Consider the following 25,045-nt stretch of genomic DNA (forward strand, 5'->3'; position numbering starts at 1 on the left):
GCTGGTCAAAATGGGGGGTGGGGGTGCGTTTACACCACAAACTATTTAGGCTCCAGCTAAAGTGTGCAAATGGATGCAAATCCAAAAAGGACCCCGGTGTATAAAACACTCAGAATATTCTCAGAAAATCTCTGCAGCTGAGGTCAATTTACACTGACAGCATGGACTCATAAGGACAACCCTGCTTCTGCTCCCACCAGGACTAAACCTGTGCTGATCACATCAGTCATAAATAAGCTAACCTAATGTTCAACTCACAAAGTAGAACAGACTAAATCCATAACTTTAATGCAGTCAATTGAAACTGTGGCTTTTTTAGAGCTTGTTTGTGCTATTTGACCCCGGGTGCAGCTTGGCTCCTGTGTCCTGAAACCATTCGGGTTCATGATGCATTCAGGCACATCTCATATGCAGGATATAAAACCAACAAACAAGTATCACATTTAAGTGTTGTTAGTGGGCTTATTCATGACAACAGTAATAACTGCTGTAATTGTTTTTTGTGTGTATTTTTTTCAACTGTTTGTTTTTTTATTTATTTATCAATGTAGATACAGAAACTAGACAGGGCTGTAGAGAAGGAAACTAACCAATGTGTGAACCGTTAGATGCATGCTTGTCCTTTGATATTTAAAATCGAAAGGTAACGATGCACAAACATTCAAAACTGTAAAATTATTCAGTGCAGTTTACACATTTCCGAAAGCCATGAAAGGCATCTTTCGTCGCGCCTGTTGTGGCACGCCTTCCCTGCAGCTCTTGGGTTTTTCACGGTATTTTGTGATCTTCGCCTGCCGTGATTTTCAATATGGGAAAGTTAGCTTTTATATCAGTGGTAATAGCTGCCTTATCTGTCTTTCTCGGAGAGAGGTTTGTCAACTTAAGGTAAACCAGAAAGCAACGGTATCATTATTGAAGCGAAAATGCTATGTTGTGGCGTTTAGGCTACTCGAGTTTTTCTTTCGTAAAGTTTTGTTGTGGCCACCCGCCCCAACATAACCTGTCTTTAAAACGTTGCAGGAAAAGGACCCTCGCCACTAGAGAGCTGTTCCAGAATCACCTCCCTAACTGTGTTGCACTTAAAAATATTGGTGAGTAACGCCAGGACCAAATGTAACCAAAATGTGAGATAATATCGATTTGGAAACAAGAAAGTGAAGTGCAACTGTCGTGCTTTCAGATTATGGGTCAGAGGATATAACGATCCTTGCAAACGGGCTTGCATTCATCAGCGCTGTAAGTATGATCAGACAGATGTTTGCCTCCAGGAGGAGCAAACTTAGAAAATAACAATGGGGCTTCTCTAAGTTGATAAAATGGTCAGCAAGCCACCCTTACAGCCAAACTCTTCCACCTGCTCACCTAAATTACATATTTATTATATGAAACTTTTAATGTTGGTTCGGACCATACAGTTAATGGTCAGAACCATTAAAGGACCAGTGTGTAAGATTTAATGGCATCTAGCAGTGAGGTTGCACATTGCAACAAACTGAATATCCTGATTTTCTCTTGAAGTGTATTTGACCTGAATTTCACCAACAAAATAAGTTAATTTGGCAACTGGGGAGAGAAAAACACCTAATGTAAACGTAAAAATGTATGTAAAAAAAAAAAGTAAGGGTTATATGCCACTGAATCTAGGCTAAAGCCTGGTCTCTGTCCCTGATCACTTCTAATTTTATAACTGCTAGTAGTATAAAATCATAATTTATGTTTTTCTGTATATTTCTAATATTCCCAGGGTTTGAAGTACCCCGGAATGCCTGCTCATGATGTTACAGGAAAGATCCTCCTCCTTGATCTGCAAGATCCTCGGATTAAACCAGTGGAGCTGCGCATGCCGAGAAACTTTGATCTGGACTCATTCAATCCTCATGGCATCAGTGTATACACTGATCCAAGTGGTAAGAGCAACATAACGTATGCCATAAGTCCAAAAGTCTTAATCCAAATGCTCTGCAGTTGTTTCGTATTTTGACTCAAATTTAATGGCATTCAATTTCAATTCAAATTCAGTTTTATTTATATTGTGCCAAATCACAACAAAAGTTTTCCAAGGCACGTTTCACATAGAGCAGGTCTAGACCGTATTCTTTAATTTAATTAAACTTAATTTAATTTTAAGATTCTAAAGATGTACATCTGGTAACATAAGTCAGTCACAGCTTCTGCCAGCAACCTCAGTTGACTTGACAGTATAACTATTGAAACCCGCTTATAGTGAGGTTTGTGTGCTTGCAGACCTTCAAAAACAACCTTAAAGTATTTATTCTTATTTTAGAGTCTGTGCCTACTGGTACTATCTTTAAAAAATACCCTTTTTTTATATAATTTGAAGTCATGCATGACCTTCTGTTTTAAAACAATCAAACACACATACACACCGTTTTCAGTGTAGGTGGCAGTTTTCCAAAAATGCTTTTTTTTGTTTATTTTTATTTTTCAGATGATACAATATACCTGTTTGTCGTGAATCATCCTCAACACAAAAGCCAAGTAGAGTTATTTAAATTTGTTGAAGAAGAATTATCGCTGGTGCATCTGAAAACCATAAAACATGAACTTCTCTACAGGTACAGTATGGTTACAAGTTTAAATTGTAGCCATCATAGCTTGAGATTTACTGAATTGGGAAACATAGTATTGTAAAACAATATCATGTGTTAATATAGTTTTACATAAACTGCATGTTTATTGTAATTCATCATATAAATATATAGTTATGTATCATCATATAAATATATGGTTATGTATATAATTTTGTAATTCAGATTTTTCTTTTCTTTTTAGTGTTAACGACATTGTCGCTGTAGGAGTGGATAGCTTCTATGCCACCAATGATCACTATTTTTCCAGTGAAATCCTTAAAGGTTTGGTCGAGCCTTTTCTGGCTCAGCCTTGGGGTAATGTTGTGTACTACAGTCCTGAGGAAGTAAAAGTGGTCTCTGCGGGATATTACTTTACGAATGGCATCAATATCTCACCAGACAAAAGGTAGGAAGCATCATTGGTGCCATGCATGTGTTAATTCATGCTCTGAATGTCTTGATTTGGTCATTTTAATGTTCTTTCTCATTTATAGGCACATATATGTGGTAGATCTATTTGATCACAATGTGCATGTGTTGGAGCGGAAAGACGACAATGCATTGGCCTCTGTGAAGGTAAATAACTTTCAGTAATATGCAAGTGCACTAAAGAGATAAATGCTGTTGTATGAGAAAAGCCCTGCAAAGCTAACATACACTAGTGGAATTATTTGACCAAATCCAGGAAATGAATGCATCAGATCAGAGTAGAATTGTAATCAGGAAACAATGATCAATGCATAATATAACCTTGTCTGCTAACACTTCACCAGTCCGTCGCTGTGGGTTCACTCTGTGACAACGTTGAAGTTGACCCTGAAACTGGTGACCTGTGGTTAGGCTGTCATCCTAATGGATGGAAAGCTTTCATGTTTGACCCCCAGGATCCACCTGGATCAGAGGTTTGTACCAAACGGGGGATCCATCTTTTACATTTACTCATTTAGTTATATGTCTTAATTTCGCATTCTTATGTTTCCTTCAGGTCATCCAAATCCAGAACATTCATTCAGAGAAGCCGGTGGTGACTCAGGTGTATGCTGACGATGGTCATGTGATCATGGCCTCCTCTGTAGCAGCTCCCTATGGGGGAAAGGTGCTCATTGGCACAGTGTTTCATAAAGCGTTATGCTGTGATTTGAAGTAGGCTGTGACTCTTTAATGTATGATTCTTAGAAAGCAGAATAATCTAAATTTAATCAAGTTAAGTTCAAGAAAAGGAAAACACAATATGCTTCTTTGCAAAGGACTTGAATGATTATATACATGGATACAACAGCACTACAACTACTGCTGGGAAAATGTTTGATCCTTTTGTACTAAACAGAATCCCCCAGAGGAGCTGGAGGAAGATAGATAAATGTGTTTACCTGATTTTATAGTAGTGAACACTGTAACTACATTATATTTGAAAATGTTTTTTAGACACTGAAGTTACTGAACTGCCCAAATACTTGAAAAACTATGATAAAAGTAATATTTTTCAGACAAATTTCATGTAATTGTCTTGCATCATGGTTGCTTGAAAATGTGAAATCTTTCATATTAAATGGATGTAACTAAATGTAAAATGTAAATAAAGCCATAAAGAGTCATAATACTTTTGGTGTGGACACTTGGCTTCTTTGGATCAGATGTGCTACAGAAGTTTTATAGAGGTTTTTATACTTGTCAGATGAGCAAGAGGACAGAGAGCACAGTGACCTGATATCAATATGCACAGTGAGGATACTTGGAAAAACAGCAGTGAATAGAATGTCACTACTTGTTGATGTGGCAGATTTGCATAACTCAAGTCACACAAGTCATATTTTGTTTTCCCGGCCACGAGAAAATACATGTGACAGCCTGATTTTGCATTATTTTGGGGCCATATTGAAGCAGTGCTGAGACACTGAAAGTGATCAAGAGTATTAAATAAGAGTTGTAAATACTGATGAAAACAGTCCATATATGTCACTAGGTGAGATGTTTTCACTGGAATAAGTAGGACGCCAGTTTGGAATTCCCCTTCTATTTACAGTGTTCATAATCTAATCATAGGGTAGATGACGTAAAAACACTTTTTGCATACATGCTGTAGCTCCCTCTTTTGTGCAGTGGTGTAAATGCACTCAAAGTGTTCCTGTGTAACCTTTGATTTACAAAGATGGCTGCCATGAAGAAAGCACTGCTTGCCACTGTTGTCGCTGCTTTTGCAATTTTCATTGGACACAGATTTCTTAAGTTAAAGTAAGTACTAAATTATTTTTGCAAGTTAATTACAGATTATACAGTAATTATATATGTATAGTGCTGCTACCTAACAGTGAATAGTGGGATCATGTATGGGCTTGCAGGAGAGGCAGAATTTACAAGTACTGTTTATCAACTGCCAAGCTCTATCAATCACACTCACACATTATGGTAGACTTGTAGGTTCTGGTTTTCATTATTATTACTGTTATAATTATTATACACATATTTAATGTTGTCTGCAGGGAAGTGACCCTTGCTTCCAGAGAAGTGCCTTTGAAACACCTCAACTGCCATTATTTGGATAACATTGGTAGGTATTCCTGCATTTACAGTATGTTCTGGTCATCTTTAGCAGTTTCTTAAATTGGGAATGTACATTGTCTTTGAACTAAACGTGTCATTGGTTATTAAACAATAAACAATGAAATGTTGTCATGAATGAGTTTAAAGTCCAGTCAACTGAGTAGGTCAAGTGTCAAGTGGGTGGTGAAGTTATCACTGAAAAAATAAATGAGATTTTGTTTTTTACAGAATATGGTGCTGAGGATATCACAGTACTTAAAGATGGGCTGGCCTTTCTAAGCACAGTATGTCATTTTTGTTGTTGTTGTTGTTGTTGTTGTTGTTGTTGTTATAATTACAAGTCATCTATGAAGCTGTAAGACTTTTGCAAAGTTGCATGAACCTTAATTACGTGCAATTTGCACAAGAATGGATTAACAGCTTTACATTTATTGTGACTCCAAACTGTTTGATCTAATTATGATCCAAGTGGTTCAAACAAAATCAGTACAAACATCATTCGTACATGCAATGTTTTCCACTCAGGGGTTAAAGTATCCTGGAATGCCTTCATTCTCTGATGAACCAGGGAAGCTTTACGTTATGGACTTGCTACACCCAACACCAACTCCAGTGGAGCTGCAAATTACAGGAGACCTTGACCTCAGTTCTTTCAACCCACATGGAATTAGTGTGTATACTGATGAAACAGGTGAAGTACAAATCCATTACCTTTTTTTTTGCAACACATTGTCTTGTCTGATAGATGCAACATGTTAAATCCAGGGAAAATAATGCATCTGTGCATGAAATGATCACTTAATTTAATAAAGCTATACGAATAATTTGAAAACCATACTCTGCACCTGATCCTGATGTAGACCAACATTACTTTAAGCCTCACACAGAGAAATTAAATCATTAGAAAATTTTAGTCCTCGATTCAGCTGTTAGACAAGTCATTTATGAGGACACAAGATGACTTTCACCTGCTCTCTCAAATAGAGAGATTAATGGATTTTATATTTGTCCATTATTAGTTCTTAGTGTATATTTATCTTTGTATATTTGAATTTAATACTGGAAACACAGTTAAATATGTGTGAATACCTGCCTAACATGTTTTGCATGAAACTATGAAAAATACAGGAACAAAATGACATAAGGTAAATAAAGTTCAATGCACTGCTGTGTTGAGTGCTTATCAAATGCATATCAAATGAACTGCACATAATCAAGAATAAACTTGTTCATTCATTAGATCAGAGGACCGCATTTATTTACTAGGAAGCATCTGGCAAAGTATTCTGTGGTATTAATGACCAACTGTAACAAAGCCTTACGGATACAAAGTATTCTACGGATACAAAGTATTCTATGGATACAAAGCAAACCTTCTGTGTTTACTAGTTTCCAAATTATTTGTAGTGAGGAAACCCAGCCTGTGTATGTAAAACAAATCCTGAAAAAGAATGAAATAAACAAATAGAGGAGACCTTCATTTGTGTGAAAAACGTGTTTTTCATTTAATGAAATTACTTACCGAATATAGGTGGACTCCTGTATTTTTACAAATTTAAATTGTGTGTGTGTGTGTGTGTGCTTGCTTGTCTCATTTATTGCCCGGAAAAAACGGAATATGGCTTTAGTGTTTACAGATTGTACTTTGCTGCTTGAGAGATTTGCATTTTAGAAGTGGACTGCTGGAAAAACAATTTTCCTCATGGCTTCTTTGCATTTTCTTATCAAAGTTACAAATTGATTTATATGGAGACACAGAGTAAATACATGCAACAACAAGCAACTGTGATGAATAATGAAGAATGAAGTGATAAATATTAACACTAAAAACATGAAAAACATATGTTTTTGAGTAAAACATAACAATTACAATGGTGTGACTGTAACACCAAAATAAGGGTCAAACACAGACAATTTTAAACCACATTATGAGGTCTGATGAGAAATGTGCGTGATTTTAATATTTTTAAGATAAAAGAGGAGAATAATGACAACAACACAATGTCATTCCTTTGCAGATGACTCTGTGTACCTCTTCACTGTCAACCACCCTCAGCACAAAAGCCAAGTAGAGATCTTTCGTTTTGTGGAGGATGACACGCTTGTACATCTAAAAACTATCGCCCACCCCCTACTCCACAGGTATGTACTAACTATACAATAAACCCTACACAGTGTTACCATTTTTTCACTTGATGATCTCACTGATATATCATCTCTTTCAGTGTGAATGACATTGTTGCGGTCGGAGCAGAGAGCTTCTACGCCACAAATGATCACTTTTTTACCAGTGATGTACTTAGCTATCTGACTATCATGCTGGGTCTTGCCTGGTGTGATGTGGTGTACTACAGTCCAGAGGAAGTGAGGGTGGCAGCCGATGGCTTTCTGTCCTCAAATGGCATCAACATATCACCTGACAAACGGTTAGCTCACGTCAACAGTCACTGATGATGTGCACAAACATATTTTTTTTTAAATTTCCAAAGCACTAAGATAATGTCATGCTAAAGTAATAAAACTGCTTTTTTCAGGTATATTTATGTTTCAGATATCATAGACCACGAGATTGATGTTTTTGAGAGACAAGAAGGGGAACAATTAGTGTATCTTAAGGTAATACATGGTTTTCTTATTTCTTCCCTCAGTAAATATAGGAAATTAAAGGAATAGTTTGAGATTTTGGGAAATACTCTACTAATTTGCTTTCTTGCAGCAAACCCTTTTTACATAAATGAGATTTTAAAAAATGTTAGTTTGCTTTAAAGGTGACGATAGGCTAATCTTTATGGTGGTGTCAGTCTTCTCATGTGTAAAAAAAGCAAATGACCATTTTTCCCAAAATGTCAAAAAAAAATTGACATCACCAATGCTGTGCTTTTCCACAACTATATCTTACCTTAAAGGAATGCTTTGACATGTTCCCTCTCAGTTTGTATCAGAATTGTATCTAAAGGACACCATAAAATTATCAGCCCTCATTTATATAATGTTTCCAACCAGTCTGTAGCTGTTGGGTCACTGTGTGATAACATCGAGGTGGACCACAGATCAGGTGACATATGGCTGGGTTGTCATCCAAATGGCATGAAGTTGTCAAAGTTTGACCCTGAAGATCCACCTGGCTCAGAGGTTGGTATTTTTTTTTAAATAATTAAATTACATGTCTAAATTATTGTTTGAATCTACCTGATCTTTTTTTCCCCATGTGTCCTCCAGGTCATCCGGATCAAGAACATTAACTCACAGCAACCAGTGGTGAGCCAAGTGTATGCGGATAATGGCCATGTGATCATGGCCTCCTCAGTAGCAGCTTCCTATGAGAAGAAGTTGCTTATTGGCACTGTTTTTCACAAAGCCCTTTTATGTTACTTGAAATAATCTTTGTATTCTGTATCAATGATCACTACTGTTGTACAATTTTTTAAAAATGCTGTAAAAAATAAAAAATAAACAAAATCCTGATCTACCGTTTGTAAAAGGAGAAATGTTACTTGATCTATACACCTGCTCACTTAAAGCAGTTAAATATAAAGTAATGTCATTTTAAGTCAGGAAACCATCTGACAGTGCAGCCATATATTTTCCATGAAAAGAAGTATGTACATTATGATACCGTCACACAAATCTCCTCCCCAGAACACAGTCTGACTGGTTCTACTGTTTTTGGTTTTTATCCTTTTTCATCTTTATCAGTTAACAAATCTCCCTCTGATACTTTGGATATTGTAAACCTAGTCCCTCCACCGTCGCTAAGCTGTAGACTGTCTTCCTCTGTGTTTTCTTTGGTGGGTACAGTAAAGTTTATGCCATCATTTTCTGAATCAAATGCACAGCTGTCCTCGTTCTCCTCATTATCTGTCCTCACACATTCTGCTGGTTCAGGATTTCCATGGCTTTCTTGGATCAAAGAAGGCCTTCCTTCTTCTTCACTGCTTTCCTGTTCGGCCTTTGTGTTCATGAACACTTCACTGATACTGATCATGCGTCTGCGCCGTGGCGAATGCTCCAACGTCTCAATGTTAGTGGCCAAGATGTCACCGCAGCTCAGTGAGCGATTTATGTTTTCTGTAGGCTTTGTTTTTTTCGCTGTGATTGCAATCTCTTTGATGACAGTGCTGTAGTCATCATCCTTCTCAGAAAGGAAGTTGAAAATATCAATAACACTTGGCTTCACATCTGGGTTGCGCATTTCATCTACAGGCTCGGGTTCCTGTTCACTGAAGGGTCTGTGCCTGTGTCTTCTTTTCTTTAGCACCTTGTGAGCTTCCACTACCATGTGGACGTTCCAGCTGAAGAACAGAGACAGCCAGGCCAAGCCCATGTAGATCCATACCTCTGCAAATACTCTGTACAGTGTGGGGTATGTGATATTTGGATTCACACCTGAAATGAAAGTAAATGCACCTGTATGATTTTTTTTAAACAAATGAATAAACGAAACAAAATGTTTACAGCCATAAACATATGCATAAGACAAGCATTACCTTAGATTAAAAAAAAAGCTATGGAATCTGTCATTACATTATACCACAAATTAAACCTACCTGCCACATAATCTCCAAAACCAACAGTTGTGAGTGTGATGAAGGAAAAGTAGAGACCCTCCAGGTAGGTCCATCCTTCCACAGACATGAAAACAAATGGAGGGATCAACAGGTGCACCAGCAGCCCCCATAACAGGAATAAGGCTGTGCAGGTGAACTGGACCTTTTTCTGATTAAAAAGAAACACATAAAATGAAACATGACATATTATAACTTTATGGAGCTCTCGTTCAAAAAAATTCAGATTAATACAGCTCTGGTTTTCTGTCAGACTCTTACCACTGAAACGCCTTTACGAATCAGAACCTGGGACAGACGTTTGGCCCGGTCTCCAAAGAATGAACCCAGCTCACTTATCCACACCAGACACAGTGGGATCCCACACAGACCATACAGAATGCAGAACACACGGCCACCTTTAGTCTTAGGGGCAACATTACCGTAACCTGTTGGATAAAATAGGAAACATTAAAGCACAACACAGAGATGTAGGGATTTGTATACAAAGGGTGTCATTTATTTGATACATAAATGGCTTTTTAAAATTCAGCATAATTAATGACTGTTGATTTTTTTCTTTTCTCAATCATTCCACTGTTGTAATTAGCTACTTCATTCCTAACAAGTAATCAAATGTGCAGTTATGGATGGTAGCAAGTCAATAATTAGGGTTGTGGGTTTCTCAGTAAGTAATAAGCCACCAAGATGAATTAAAGAATAAACAAACTAAATTATTTTTTCCAATTTATTTCCATAATTTGACCTTATAAAGTATGCCATATTACACATATTTTGTCTTTTTGCCTGAGCAAAATGGATTAGTGAAATGCCTATTTATAGCATATCACACCTAAATAAACAATTTATAAACAATGTGACTTCTTGTTTTAAACATGAAAACCAGACCATTTTGTGATGTGAATAATTTTTCCAAATAACAATGTAGGCAATTCGTGTTGTCTGAGTGCTTCCCCACACATGAAGAGTAGTTTATGAGTTTAATGAATTAGTGACATATTCTGTAGGCCTCATACAAACCTATAGTTGTGACAATGGTGGCAGCAAAGATGACAGAGTTTGCCCAGTCCCACTTTTTAAGATCCTTATCCCCAGTGATGGTCACACCTTGACCTGCAGCTTCTGACACAATCTGGGTGAGTAAAAACATTCAATCAATCTTGAGAAACCCCCATTCCCACAAACCACTGTAACTGCTGCTTCTACTTTTCCATAACCATACCAACAAAACATCTTACTGAGTGTTTTATCATGGTTCATTCAACCAAACGCACACAATTGTGTCACACCCATGCAGTCATTCAAGACCAGACACACCTTGAACAAACGTTCACATATTTGCGGTTGAAGGGTAGGCTACGTGCACCTTCTCAACACAGATGTTGTAATTGTGAATGTTTCCGAATTTTCTCAGCTCATAGTAAATATGAGAATCATGTTTAAACACACTAACTTTAATTCGTTTGGTTGTGACAAGATCCGCTTCTGGTTTGTTTTTCCCCCTTTTTTTTCTTCTCCAAACCAGGAAAAACTGGTTCTGAAGTGTCCTGACATGCAAGTTCTCTTTTACACTCTCATGATGTGTAGGATCTGATTTCCTGTGGCTACATAAATACAGTCTAAATATCAGTTTTTAATTATTTGACTTAATTACTTATATCTTTAACCTCACAATAATTGATGGGATCTCCTATAAGTTACTTAAAGTAAAAAGTTATTCCTGTTTGATAAATGGGCAACTCTAACAGCCATGGTATTTGTCTGTCATGTTATCAGATGTGTTCATACCTCCAAAATCTGATCCAGATCTTTTCTTGTTAAGCAGGCATAGTTCTTCAAAATTTTCTCCTGTTGAAGGAGATATTTGTCTCTGGCTGATGTCCAGTTTGGCTCCTCAAGAATTTCGAATATAGCCGCCCCGATCGATAGGAAGAAAATGATACATGAAGTTAAAAACGGACCCTTATCAGCCATAGTAAAGTCATAACTTTAGCCATGCGACGCCGAGCAGCACGGTATATTCCTACAGAGGGCTGTCGTTATCCTACCTGCAGTCTTCTTCCTGGATAAACCGTGATGGGTTACACTGTACTCCTCTCAGCGGAGACTGACAGAAGGATAGCTTTATTGTTCAGCTATAGCCCTATTATTAAAAATAAATACATTTTTGAATTGTTTGTAAGATATTTTAATTAAGATGGTTATTTTAATTACTCTAGCCTAAAACGATTGATGTCCTTAACAATTAAATGGGCTCGCGTCCTTTGCACAACAGCCATGTGGCAGAAGCATTTCTCAGGATTTCACGATTATAAATGGCTTCAAAATTGTCCAAACCATACAATTTAAATCGTAATGTTTGTGTGTGTGTGAGAGTATTTGCGTGTGACCCAATTGATTTATGTATCTTGTCGTTTTTCTCTTTCTTCTAACTTTGCTTGATTGTAGAATACCTGCGTGATGCAGTTAGCGAAACATTCAGCAGGGGGCGACATGTCTCCTACTGTACATGTCTTCAATAGTCACACAGGGTTATGTATGGGTGTGTACACATGTATGAGACTGAATGTTTTGGCGGTGACGGTTGCCCTTATCTACATGTGCAGACATTCAGTAGGCTGGAGTCAGGCTGGTGTAAAGTTAACCACACTGGGTGGATCCTGGCTGTTGGGCATGATAATAGAGAGGGGTGTTTTCCTCTGTGTGGCAATATGCTGCATGTGAAAGCTGAATGGAAGTTGCCCTCCAGTCTTATTTGGGCTACCTTGTGTATTCTATCAAGGAGAACAGAAAGTTCAAAGAAAAGTCGATAAAGCAATTAGTGGATTGAAAGACATTATACTTAACTGTTTTCATAATCAATTCATCATTTTGATTCGTTTTATGAGAACAAATCTTAAATTGTCTGGTTCAAGCTTCTTAAATATGCATATTTTTATGGTTTCTTTAGTCTTCTGTGACAATTAATTGAATGTTTTTGGGTTGTGGAATAAATAAGATGTTTTAGGTTGCATTTTCAGTTTTGGGAAGCAGTGATCAACATTTTTCACAATTTTCTGACACTTTGTAGACCAAACAACTAATTGATTCATAGACTAATAGATTAATTGATAATATATTTGTTAGAAAATATTTATTAGTTGCAGCTAGAGTTGCAATGAATGATAAGTCAAGTAATAGATTAATAGACAAAATCACCTGTTTTCAGGTATTCAGATTTGATGATTTAATATCTTTCTTTGTTATACATGATATTAAACCTATTATCTTTGAGTTTTTGACTGTTGGTCAAACAAAACATCTGAGGACATTTCCTAAGACTCTGGGAAATTGTAAAGTTCATTTTTCATGATTTAATGATATTTTATAGACCAAACAACTGATCAATTAATTCGGTAAATATTCAACAGATTAATCAATATAAACAATAATTGTTAGTTGCAGCCCTAAACATGCTGTATTTATTGTGTTATGGCCAGATATATAAGGGTAACCTAATGGGACAGTGACAACACAGACAAATGGGTTTTAGGTAATACTGACACAGATGCTCCAGCTGCAGCAGCTGAGCTCTCCTGCACCTTTGGGAATTTCACATAGCTTTTTAAGGAGATATGCACATAAGGTCATCCAATAGAGCCATACTCTAGTATTTGTGTGGGGGCCATATTGGTGCACTACTATTTGTGGAGACATACAAATGGTATTATGAACTTACAATGCCTTAATTACATGGTTAAATAATGTGACCGTATTTCGAATCTGAAACATTGAGTAAGTGATCAGATCTTGGAATCTAATCATAACACAATATCAAGTATTAATCACTGGTTTGTAATGACCAACTATTTGTAGCGGTCTGTAGCAATTAGTGCCTGATGTGTTTCTTAGTGACTATAGAAATGTGTGTACTTTGTTGCAATGTGTTTCCTAAAACTGTAACAATGACTGCCTTCCACACACACGTTTGTCTTTATATCCTTGTGAGGACACTCATTGACAAAACAGCGCCCCTTTGTGGAGCCACCTGCAAAGTTAGAAACTTGTGCAGTCAATAGTTCTGCAGACAAAAGGAGGCTGTGACTTCACTGATATCTGTTGCTGGTCACTAAGTTGGCAGAGAGCCGATAGTCCAATAAAAGCTTAATCTTTGACCACACATTCCTCTGATGTCCAGACCCTGACACCAAGCGCTCAGGTAAACACACAACCCCACAGCAGGAGAGCTGCACCTGTTTTGTGAGTTTGACATTTTGTTCAGCAATCCTCATGACCAACAGTATCCTTAGACGCCTCCATCAGTGCACCCCCATCCATTTTTGGCTGTTTGGATGACGTCACCGCCAGCCACTGTGCTTTAGTAATTGGACCTGTCACCTGACTCACCTGTAATGGTAAACAACAGAAATGTTTTGGCATACGGATGCTTTATGTTGTAGCCCGCTTCCTGGTAGTCCCTTAATTTGAAAAAATACCCTAACCACTAATCTATTAGGTTTTTAAGTAACGTTCCCACCTCTGATCTCCACCCATCACCCCTTCAGTGCTTCGTCATTGTAGCTGCGTCACCGCCTCTCGGTGTGGAAACCTGATCGATAGTCTCCAACTTGCTTTGAAGGGAAACGCCGGAACTACAAGACATAAAACTAAAGATGGAGAAAAGGCAAGGAGGAGGCATCTGTCTGCTCAGGTATGACTCGCCTGCTCAGACACTGTTGTTTATATTTCAGAGCATTTCCAGCGAGGTTTTCTTTATTATTTTTTCCCCCGGTTCCTCGCGTCTGTAGTTCGGTTAGAGTTCACTGCTCCGTATTTAGAGAGCTTATGCTAAACACGATGAGGTCAGGGATATTTGTGTTGTAAGCCTACTACACATAGACCGTAAGAAATAAGACTGGTAAGCCACTGTATAGACGTTTGTTTAGGCTATATGATGATAAATAATCAGAAATGTCGGGAAAAGGCTTGTTGTGAGGTTATCTAGAGGTTCTGGGACCCAAATACTGATCATAAACAAGATACAATAAACAAAGCTAAACTTAAGTACTATAGGTATCATGTAAATAATACAAGTATGCTATATGCTGGTTTAAAAATGAGGCTGGGAATAGAAGAGGAAATCTAGATTAAAACCTGTAGGCCTACGATTTATTTTTGACTTAAACGAGTGATTAGGGTCAAACTGATTACATTGTTTTTCCCTCTGTTTTTTTTCTCTCTCAGTAGGATTCAAGCAATATATACTGTGCCTTAATTCTCAGCTGTTCACATCCTGATACAGGCTCACAGTTCACATACTAATACTAGTCATTTATCATGCAATGTAGAGGTTCCCCCAAATTATATACATCTCCTTGAATATGTCTGCTGACCCATTTTTTAAAATTAATTTAGTTAAACTCTGTTTTATGTGTCCTCCTACATAGGCAAAAAAACGACCTTAACTGAATTAACACAGTCTTTCTCTGTCTCTCCCTCTTTCTAACCCGGCCGCACTGTCTGGGACTGTCTATACAATGACCTTCTACATGGATATGTTGTGAGTATCAATTACCATTTAAGTTGTTTACAAACGTGTATACATGTTAAATAAGGCATTTGAACTGTTGTCGTAGCAAGGCTCTGACCGGATCATTGTATATAAAGTTTATTTTGAGGGTGATGTGTTGCATATGATAAATCCAGAGTAGGAATTATTTTACTTCAACTAATGTACAGTAGGCACACATAATGACTTCTAATTTACCACAATATAATTTAAATAAAATGCGGAATGGCTGTGTAATTAAACACTGCTGCTCTCAGCTGCAGAGAGGCATTTCATTTATATTTATGAAACAATTCAATGAAGTCATAGCTCATCAGTCTTTATAGAGACTATTAATTATTGATGACATCTATTTTTTTCTTCCACTTCCCCTGGTACCTGACTGCAGAATTGTATTCTTCTGCATGCATGTATTTACTGTCGATGTGCTTGGTTGCATCTACAACAGTGATTCCTCCTTTATTTGAGTGAAAAAGCCACAGCTTTTTATTCAACCATGGCTAATTCCCGTCATCCCGGTGGAAAAAAGGGCAACGAGGCACTGATTGAACTGAAATCCCAGTGAGAGTTTATAGATGAAATTATGGGACACCTCTGTTATTGACCTGTTGGTGTCCATATTAGGCTAGTTTTGGGAGGGGTAGTGTGAAGGAGTCCCCCTGAGGCATCTGGACGCAAACACATCTTTATCTCACTGGAACACATGCTCCCACTGTGCGTTACAGCTCGGTGTTGAGTAGAGTTGAACTGGTGGAGATCCTTTCTCTATGTCACAGCAAATAAATTATGATGAATGAATGATTTTAATTTTAACCATGCTGTGTTTTTGTCAAAAGACTCAAATTACACATACTTAACACAGACTGTGCAGTGTTTTAGAAAGTGTAGCAGTGTAGTTGAGATATAAGAAATGCAATCATGGTGCAATATAGTATATAATTGGAAAATTGAGGGGAAACCAAAATTTCTCCATTTTTCACCAGAGTCCAACATTGACTACCCATTCAAATAAACAGCATGCATGTGGAGAGCTGACTTATTTACCGTCTCTCCACCAGGTGGCAGTGCAAACTAAGACAACATGTTAGATGTACTTAGGTGGCCGGGAATGTCCAACACATTTTGCTCAATGTATTGTGAGCCCCAGGGCTTGGTACAGTGTCTCAGATCCCAAATGGCATCCAGGCAATCCAAGCACATACATATTCATATAAGCATTTTATCTCAAATGTAATTCGTTGCTTTGAAATATCTACGGATGCAAAACAATTGTGGCAGTTTTACTAGCTGCAGGGCATTCAGGAGTATTTTTTATGTTGAGCTGTCCTGTGCTATTCTCTGTGTGTATTAGAGTATAGCACAGGACACATTCTTTTTCTCGGAAGTATTATGTCTTGATACATTTTGTTAAGTTCCCATTGCAGAGACATCACAGTGTGCAGTTATAAGTCTGCAAGCTGTGGGTGAATTTAAACTTGGCCTAAGAGAGGAAGGAAGGGGAACATGTCTGCTGGTAGAAAGGGGCAGAAACATGGAACATTCCTGGTTCATAAATTCTTTATAACATAATGGTGCTTTATGAATATTGATGTGCTGTTACCATCTACCCCGTTAGTGCTCTTGAGAGCTCAAACCCTGTGCACAAATAAACCCCTTCAACTGTGCCTCCATCAAAATTCATATTTAAAGCATTTTTCAAAGCTGCACATGTTGTTTTACATGCGATACGAGAGGGAAGGCAGCCACGTGTGTGTGAGACGCATACCCAGATGCAGTATTGGAAGTCACAGGGAGATGAATTGGGTGGAAGTGGTAAGGGACATTATGTAATCGCTGCGTGATGGAGCCAGAGAGGGATAAAGATGTTCCAAACAAACACAACCCTCATGCACTCAGCTGGAGTAATGCACTGCACCGTTGTATTTGTGTGTTTTCCAGTGCTTTTGAGCAAATGAGGAATAGTGACAGGGGAGTGTGCGTCAGTGTTTTGGGTGTGTCTGTTGTGTGTGTGCGAGGACTGGGTCGTCTCAGAGTCTGTGGTTCAAGTCTGTCATTGTCTCAAGGGACTGTGGGGCTGTGAGGGCCGCTCCTCTTCTCCTCCCCTCTCTTTTCTGTCTCTCCTTCCTCTCCTGGGTCCAGCTCAACACCTGCTCCTTGCAGTAGGCGCAGGGCAGGGCAGGGTTTCCTAAGCAACTGGAGGCAACTCCAGTAGTTCATACAGTCTTTGTTTCTCTCCCTCGCTTTTCCTCTGTCTCTCTGGCGCGCTAATTCCATGTCCAACTAAAGCAGAGGAAATAGAAACTGTACCCAATTACTATATCCATAAGTACCGTTTGTACCCAGTCAGGATTAATCAGACCTCTTCCTGATGTTATAGTAAATGTTTAACACCACCAGTTTGAACACTGCTGCTGTGTGTCGTCACTCTGCTTTGTGACCAAAGTCTAAGAAGAAAACAGTGAGTAGTGACTGTTACACTGCTACAGAGACATGTTCTGTGTCCTCTCTTGAATACGGCGTACCCCTAGCCTTTTGAAAACCGCTTTGGACTTCATGACAATGTAAGTCATTGGATTTGTTGAATCACCTTAATACTGATGAGATGTTTTTCTAAAACGAGTAGCAAGCAAATTGGCCAGAAATGACATGTGCCACTGCTGTGCATGCCACATGAACTTGTCTCTGTGAGACAAAGGTGATGGTGGATGAGAGAATAATGAACCCTTTTACTTCGCCCCTCTGCCTATGAGCCGTATGGCCCTAATGGGGTCAGGCAGATGGGTGGGGACCATGCAGGGGTCCATCAAGACAGCTTTGTGTGTGTGTGTGTGTGTGTGTGTGTGTGTGTGTGTGTGTGTGTGTGTGTGTGTGTGTGTGTGTGTGTGCGCATGTGAGTGTGCATGTTTGTTTTTGAATTTTTGATCTTTAGGGTTGGTCTACTGGATGCTAGATTTTTAGCTGCTACTTTTGTATACAATAATGGCAGTATTTGGCCCGCCTTGCTCCATGCTTGTTGGGGATTTTTACAGTGAGGTTTAATGTATGTACGGCATGGGGATGAGTTTGTGTGTATGTATGAATTTAAATGTGTAGGGCTGCAACTAATGATTATGATTCCGATAATTGTTTTGATTAATTAACTAATCATTTTGGTCTATAAAATATCAAAACAGTGAAAAATGTCCATTGCAGTTTCCTGGAGTCCATGGTGGACATAATCAAATGTCTTGTCCCAATTGTCCAAATAGTCCAAAGCCCAGTAATGTAAAGCAGTAAGACAGCAATGTAAGAAAAGCAGCAAGTTCTCAAATTTGAATACCTGAAACCATCCAAATTTCGGGCATTTTTGCAAAGGAACTAAACAATTAATCATATATCAAAATAGTTGCAAAATTAATTTTCTAAGGATCAATGAACCAATAAATGTTGCAGCTCTTTAAATTTGACAGACAACATTAATACTGTTTGTGAGTACTAACTTCGATCTTACCAACATATTGAATATAAAAGGACTATCTACTGGGGTCCCAAAGACTGTTTAATTTTTTTATTAGTCATTATTTATCAGCTTTTATCATAAGCACAGTCTTTCCACAGCACCTTCAAAATGATTGAATGCCCCTACGCCCTGATAGTGTGTGATACTTAGGTCCTAAGAAATTAGGAGCCATGGCAAACAATACAAACAATAAATAGTTCCATATATTAAAACTGTTCAGGCGGAATTGGGTGCTTTTGAGTAATGTCCCAAGGGACCCCCAATACATTAGGCTAGTATTTAAAGCACTAATTAAAACACAAACAGAAAACAATGGTGTGAAGTCATTAGGAAAAAACTAACTGACAAAGTCATGAAAAATTGGAATGATAGAATAAAGCACATGTGAGATAAGGCAAAAAGTATACATCTGTTGTCTGCGGGTACCCCGATCTATAGGATTAAGGTTCATTCGCATTGATACTAGGAGACATTTGTGATTTATAAGTAGTTTTTAACAGCTGGATTTTACTTTTTCAGGCTTAGATTGCTGCAGCATTTAATATTAACACTGCATATCTATTTAGTGGCGTGGAGCAGTTCTCAGCAGCAGTAGGCTGTATGAAAGTTGTGTCCATCTCCTCCGCTCCTGCATGCGGTTGTGAGGCGTGCTGGTCTCTGGCCAGCCTTCAGAACGAGACTCCGCCTCTTTACGAGCATCGGACACCTTCAGCACAACAAAGCATGTGTCGCTCCGCAACATTGTTTCTCCTCTGAACGGGCGGAATATAGGATTTTGTCGGATTTTTTTCTGCCTGCTTTGACATTGATGCTTATCCTAGAGTAGGTAAGACACGTTTACGATATATTTTTCTTGGCTGTTGGGGATATATTAGTGTTTATTTGTTTTGTTGTGCATTCGGCGCCATTTTCATACACAGATTGTTTAAATACCCTGGCACGTTGACCCGATTCAGCCTATTACTGTTCTGTTGTTTAATTCAACAAAAAAGTTAGAAAATAAAGTCTACGTATTAAGCTAAATTAATATGCAACATTCATGACTTACTGAAGCAAATTAAAATGATAAAGGCTCTCTTGCTTAATTAAAATAGTCTTATAGTAGTCTTACGATGTCCCATAAATGAAAAGTAGACGCAGCGGTCTTTTTTGGAGAAAGAAAACAAAAACAAAAAAGAATGAGCTTGCAAGTTATCACTCCACTAAAATAAATCACACAATTTGCATATTTTCTGGAAACTAAATTGATAGAATATGTTTTGTGTGAAGTCCTAATGCATTAAGCCATATTAATATTTTAAAGTAAGATAATGATGAATGATAACTATGGGGGAAAGAACAATGATTGTGTGAAAAATGCAGGCACACATAAATCGTTCACATGTTAAATAGTTATTGTTCCACAGGATACACTTAGTGTGTCTTGGACTTGAATACTTCTCTGTGAGCTGTGCTACAGTTATCTCTAAGAATACGTCTGCCGAGATGTTCAGATGTTGTTTCTCCATGCTGCTTCAGAGATGGCTCTGCTTTTGGATTTCATTTTCTGATTGACATGACTCGTTTTTACCCCAAGAGGAGTGTGTATAGGTTAAAAATATCCATCTTCGCTGGAGGGTGGTATATGTGAATGTGTGTCTGCTTCTGTACTACCCATAACGCACTTAGGAGAAACTCATCCAATAAGCTTCATCTCCATTGATGATACTGCTGGATATATATAGTCAGATAATCTTTTATGAAGCGCTGCAGATATGACGTCGAAAGGACGAGGGGGAGACAGAGGCAGCATATGCAGTACAGCTGGCAAGAGCCTGCATGAGCATCAAGAATATATATACAGAGTTTTAAACATGACATATAGATAAGATCTGGGTGCCCGGGGTTTCCTGTACTGCTGAATCAGCAGTGCTAAGAACACAGAGCTGCTGAAGTGATGCTGAAGGATGTTTGTGGCTCTGCTGTGTGAGAGTGAGGTCACCAAGGTCCCTGAAGAGCTTGCTGGTGTTAATCCTCTTTTGGGAGTTATGATGCATTCGTTCAGTTAGAATACTACTCTGTTGTGTGAGCAGCACTAAATATGAACAGACTCCACATACACAGTCCCTTGCTCCTTTCTTCATGAATGAGAGAGCCAGAGGATTTGGCTAACCTAGAGACCATGTCAAATTTGAACTTAGTAAAACTTTTTGCACAAATAGTTACAGTATGATTTTAAAATATGGTAATTTCTGTAATAATAAATACACATTTTGATTATTTTGACTAATAAATCATGACACAGATCTGTATTCTGTGTTACTGTCATTGTATAGGGTACAACGAAATTATGGGTGCTCAGTCCACACAGTGCAAAAGAAGACAATAAAATCGAACATGACATAAAACATCACCTTGTTTAAAAAAACAAATAAAACAGACACCATGGATTTAGAATTGCTTTTAGGGTTACCGCAGTAAATCAATCAAGCTACTTCATTCTTTTCCCATGGTGGTTCATGTTACAGCATCAGGAGCACAGACCATCTGTGTGTATTGATTGCTTTAGAACTGAGCTTGAGATCGGTTTACACCCAGGACTAGACTAAAATAAACCTTTTGTAGAATGTCACCTTTAGGACAAGTATCATTCAGCTCACCTAAAAGATTTGGTGTCTCAGGATCCATGATTGCAGTACTTCATTCAACGTTTGATCACGTTCTTCATTTGTTGCAAGAGTCACTACGTACTTCTCTGCAAAATCTTGAAAACATGCAGTATTGTTTATTGTCACACTGTGATTGTTTAAGAAGAAGTACATCTTGTGACGTTGCTGGGCAGGTTTGCTGGCGTTAAGTGAACATATGAACAGTTTAGCTCTGCACGTGTTAGCGTGTGTGTGTTGGCATGTGTATCTGTGTTTACTGAGAGAGGTTAATAGGAGCCACCATGTGGCCAGAGGACTGATATCTTGGCCTTCTACTCATTTCTGTTGATTTTCAGCTAGGTAGGCAGAGCCCCACATAAAACCATGAATCAGCACAGCTGATTGCCACTGTGCTTCAGCCAGCTCTTCTCTTTTGCGCACGCACGCACACACACACACACACACACACACACACACACACACACACACACACACACACACACACACACACACACACACACACACACACACACACACACACACACACACAGATGCATGCACACCCACAGAGACAGACTGAGAGACAGATAGAGAATCAGAGTGGAGGGAGACAGTGAGATAGATACTGTGGGCAGGTAGATAGAGATAATCTGACTTGGTCACTTGGGGCCTGATTAACTCCAAACTCCTTCTAATGCCTTAAGCCTACACAAAGCACCCAGGAAACATGCTTTCTTCACGTCCTAGTATTCCTGCAAGCTAGTTTTATTTCTGAACTTATGTCACTTGTTAGTTTTAGTTTGAGTTTGTTTTAGTAAGGGAGGAGCAGTAACATTATTCAAAATAAATAAAAATAATCTTTATTAACAATAAAGGATACTAATCTAAATAATACATTTAGTATTCTGTGTATGTTTGCGGCTGTGCACACGTGTGCACATGTGCATATGTGTGCTGCGTGCAGTACACTGTGAACATAAATACATGAGCTTGACTGTAAAGGCTAACTAATGAGCCGCTGCATCTTGAGCACATGTGGCTATTTATATACAAACCTCCTCCCTCTGTGCAAGCTTCCCAATTCAGCTCTCTTGTCTCATTTCCTCTCACACATACATCACACCAACTCACATCACTGCAGCATCACTGGCAAATAATATGAAGGCTTTGGGATGTCTTTTAAGTAGTTGGAGATTGGGATTCAAGTACAGTGTGAACTCTGTTGCTCTTTCCCCTAAGTGAGATTCACTGTGTCAAAGTAAATCTCTTCAGATTTCAAATTATCTTCCTATGGGAGCATTAAATTCAATTAAAAGTCACAGAAACTCTAAATCAGATCTTGATTCAACCCCAGGGCTGGCGTTTGCACCTGATCCAGCAGCTCTTTGCTAGCTCAGTCTTGCTAGAGGGTGGCCTACTTCATTTATAATTTACCTCATTAGAGACACTAATTATGTAGTATTTAGGGCATATTTTTTTCATACAGTAGAGCAGTATTTCATCTCATTAGCTTCACCTCAAAATGAAATATGCTCAGTGTTTAGAGAGATTGAGTCTGTATGGAGAGATTCGTGGTGTGGCTGCTGTTATCTCAATTGGTCATGATGCAGGTTTGTCCTGCTCAGCTGGCTGATAGCAGAGATGTTAGATAGGCAACACAAAATGGAGGAGGCAGCAGACACAAGCTCAGCTGGTCCATTAGGAACATGTCTGTTTCCTGACAATCAGAATTGAGATGACAGAGCATTAAAATACCCAAAGGAGCCTGTGAGCACTGATGCGCGTGTGTGTGTGTGTGTGTGTGTGTGTGTGTGTGTGTGTGTGTGTGTGTGTGTGTGTGTGTGTGTGTGTGTATGTGTGTGTGTATGTGTGTGTGTATGTGTGTGTGTATGTGTGTGTGTATGTGTGTGTGTATGTGTGTGTGTATGTGTGTGTGTATGTGTGTGTATGTGTGTGTGTATGTGTGTGTGTGTGTGGTGACCTAGGGCATAGGCCTATGGGGGGTCTTGAGGGGGGAAGGGTAGGCAGGATTAGTTATAGAGTGCAGCACAGTTATTGGTCACTGGACACAAACAATGGGAGGGCTAAAGAGGATTTGGTCTGTGTGCGTACCCCCTCCTCCTCTCCTGCTGTCCTGTAGTGCCAGTGGGAAGTGTATGGTATAGAGAGTCAGGCTACACCCTTTGGGGCGGCCCTGTACATCTGGAAGATTGGCCTGTCTGCCGGTCTAGCATTTACCCTCCCCCCACCTTATACAAGGCAGGGTGGGACCTGAACTACATATGGAAGAGTGAGAGAGTCAAACACAGCAACATTAGTCACCATCCTATTAGAGAAAGGATGCATATTTTCCTCATTGATGTGAGCAACCGTAACTGATATATCTCACCTAGCAGATGTGTAGCAGGATTGCAGTGTATTTCAGTCAGTTGCATGCTTTAATAAGCTGGTTAGAAGTTTCTAAATGGACCAGATCTGTTCTCTTCACTGCCACACTAGTGAAATAAAGTGGCGTTCATTAAATGCTTCTTTCCTATGATTGTAAATCACATCATTGGATAATTACTCATTTAGGCACTAGTTTATGCTTCCACTGTTTATATTAATAGCATTCTTGGTATCTTCCCTAACTTAAGTCAGGTAGATAGGGACTGGAGTTAATATGTTTGCTGCCACCTGCAGTAAGTGTCCTGAGTAATACTGATAATATTGTGAATTATCTGGAAAACAAATTGAGAAACTGTTCTTTCATAAAAATCAAGAATGTTTGTTTTTCTCTAATTCAGCAAAGTAAATACCTGACAAATTAAAATACTAATTCACATTTATGCAAAAATCATAATAAACCTAAAAATCATGACCTGATATACCCAGAAATATTAACATAACAGCAACCTCCTTATAGACAAATGTCAGACTGACAATCTAAGCTGATTACTTTATATCATATCAATCTATAAATCATCCTGTTGCCCAACTCTAGTTCTCAGTGTGAGAAGGTGCCTTAGATGACCTGTACAGGATGGGCGTGTGTGAGATGGAGAGCCGGGCATGCTTGGCGAGGATGATCTGGGTGGTGCTAATAGGCACCTCCAGAGCAGAATGCTTCCTTTGTGTCCGTGAGATTTAATGAGCCTTTGATAGGCAGTGTTTTGAGCTCGCCCGCAGAACTCTGTGTAGACCCAGACACACTCTTCAACAACGAAGGCTATTGTGTGTGTCTGTGTGTGTCTGTGTGTGTCTGTGTGTGTGTCTGTCTGTGTGTAAGTATGTGTGTGTGTAAGTATGTGAGTCTGAGTTATAATAATAATCTGTAGGTGGCAGTTGGCTTTATGTTTAATGCAATAAGTCTCAGTCATGCCACTCAGTGGGAAATTGATAATAACTATAAGTAGAGATGTATTGCTTATTTTAAATTGCTATTAAATGAAAATAAGGCATGCATACAAATTACTTTATTTGCCTAGTATTTTTTTATTATATTGCTATTGCAAGCAGAAAATGACCAGAACAAATGTAGGTCTGTTTTAGGATCTTTCAACAAAACTGAATGTTTTGGATAATTTTTTGTCGTTATAGTCCTTAAACATACATATAAATATCATTTAAATTATTGTATCAGTGTAGTGTGATCCATTTATCATCATTTATCTGTCACACTATACAACACTGTG

At 38.5% G+C, this 25,045-nt stretch overlaps 4 protein-coding genes across 12 annotated transcripts in view; 3 read left to right on the forward strand and 1 right to left on the reverse strand.

The window, feature by feature from the left end:
* Positions 1 to 725: 725 nt before the first annotated feature.
* Positions 726 to 3,800, forward strand: LOC133984136 (serum paraoxonase/arylesterase 2-like). The gene is made up of 9 exons (XM_062423417.1): positions 726 to 885; positions 1,021 to 1,091; positions 1,181 to 1,236; positions 1,745 to 1,907; positions 2,450 to 2,576; positions 2,794 to 2,997; positions 3,086 to 3,167; positions 3,365 to 3,493; positions 3,577 to 3,800. Exons 1-9 carry the CDS (start codon positions 809 to 811, stop codon positions 3,736 to 3,738), a joined length of 1,071 nt encoding a protein of 356 aa, XP_062279401.1. The 5' UTR covers positions 726 to 808; the 3' UTR covers positions 3,739 to 3,800.
* A 935-nt stretch (positions 3,801 to 4,735) lies between these two features.
* LOC133984138 (serum paraoxonase/arylesterase 2-like) lies at positions 4,736 to 8,613 on the forward strand. Its single transcript, XM_062423420.1, has 9 exons — positions 4,736 to 4,823; positions 5,072 to 5,139; positions 5,361 to 5,416; positions 5,658 to 5,823; positions 7,151 to 7,274; positions 7,358 to 7,558; positions 7,667 to 7,748; positions 8,136 to 8,264; positions 8,352 to 8,613. Exons 1-9 carry the CDS (start codon positions 4,741 to 4,743, stop codon positions 8,511 to 8,513), a joined length of 1,071 nt encoding a protein of 356 aa, XP_062279404.1. The 5' UTR covers positions 4,736 to 4,740; the 3' UTR covers positions 8,514 to 8,613.
* A 132-nt stretch (positions 8,614 to 8,745) lies between these two features.
* LOC133984137 (potassium channel subfamily K member 5-like) lies at positions 8,746 to 11,671 on the reverse strand. The gene is made up of 5 exons (XM_062423418.1): positions 11,486 to 11,671; positions 10,718 to 10,829; positions 9,959 to 10,125; positions 9,680 to 9,848; positions 8,746 to 9,518 (listed from the first exon to the last, which is right to left on the reverse strand). Exons 1-5 carry the CDS (start codon positions 11,669 to 11,671, stop codon positions 8,806 to 8,808), a joined length of 1,347 nt encoding a protein of 448 aa, XP_062279402.1. The 3' UTR covers positions 8,746 to 8,805.
* A 5,952-nt stretch (positions 11,672 to 17,623) lies between these two features.
* LOC133983526 (uncharacterized) overlaps positions 17,624 to 25,045 on the forward strand; it is a 29,785-nt gene continuing 22,363 nt past the window's right edge. For 8 of the 9 annotated variants that reach the window (XM_062422631.1, XM_062422630.1, XM_062422628.1 and 5 more), the window contains exon 1: positions 17,624 to 17,806. The gene's annotated coding sequence lies outside the window, so the exon portion shown is untranslated. Of the gene's footprint in view, positions 17,807 to 19,421; positions 19,571 to 25,045 lie in introns of those variants that run through there. The other variant, XM_062422629.1, reaches the window with a different exon arrangement.

This window comes from Scomber scombrus, chromosome 7 (assembly GCF_963691925.1).
Source record: "Scomber scombrus chromosome 7, fScoSco1.1, whole genome shotgun sequence".
Classification (NCBI taxonomy): domain Eukaryota; kingdom Metazoa; phylum Chordata; class Actinopteri; order Scombriformes; family Scombridae; genus Scomber; species Scomber scombrus.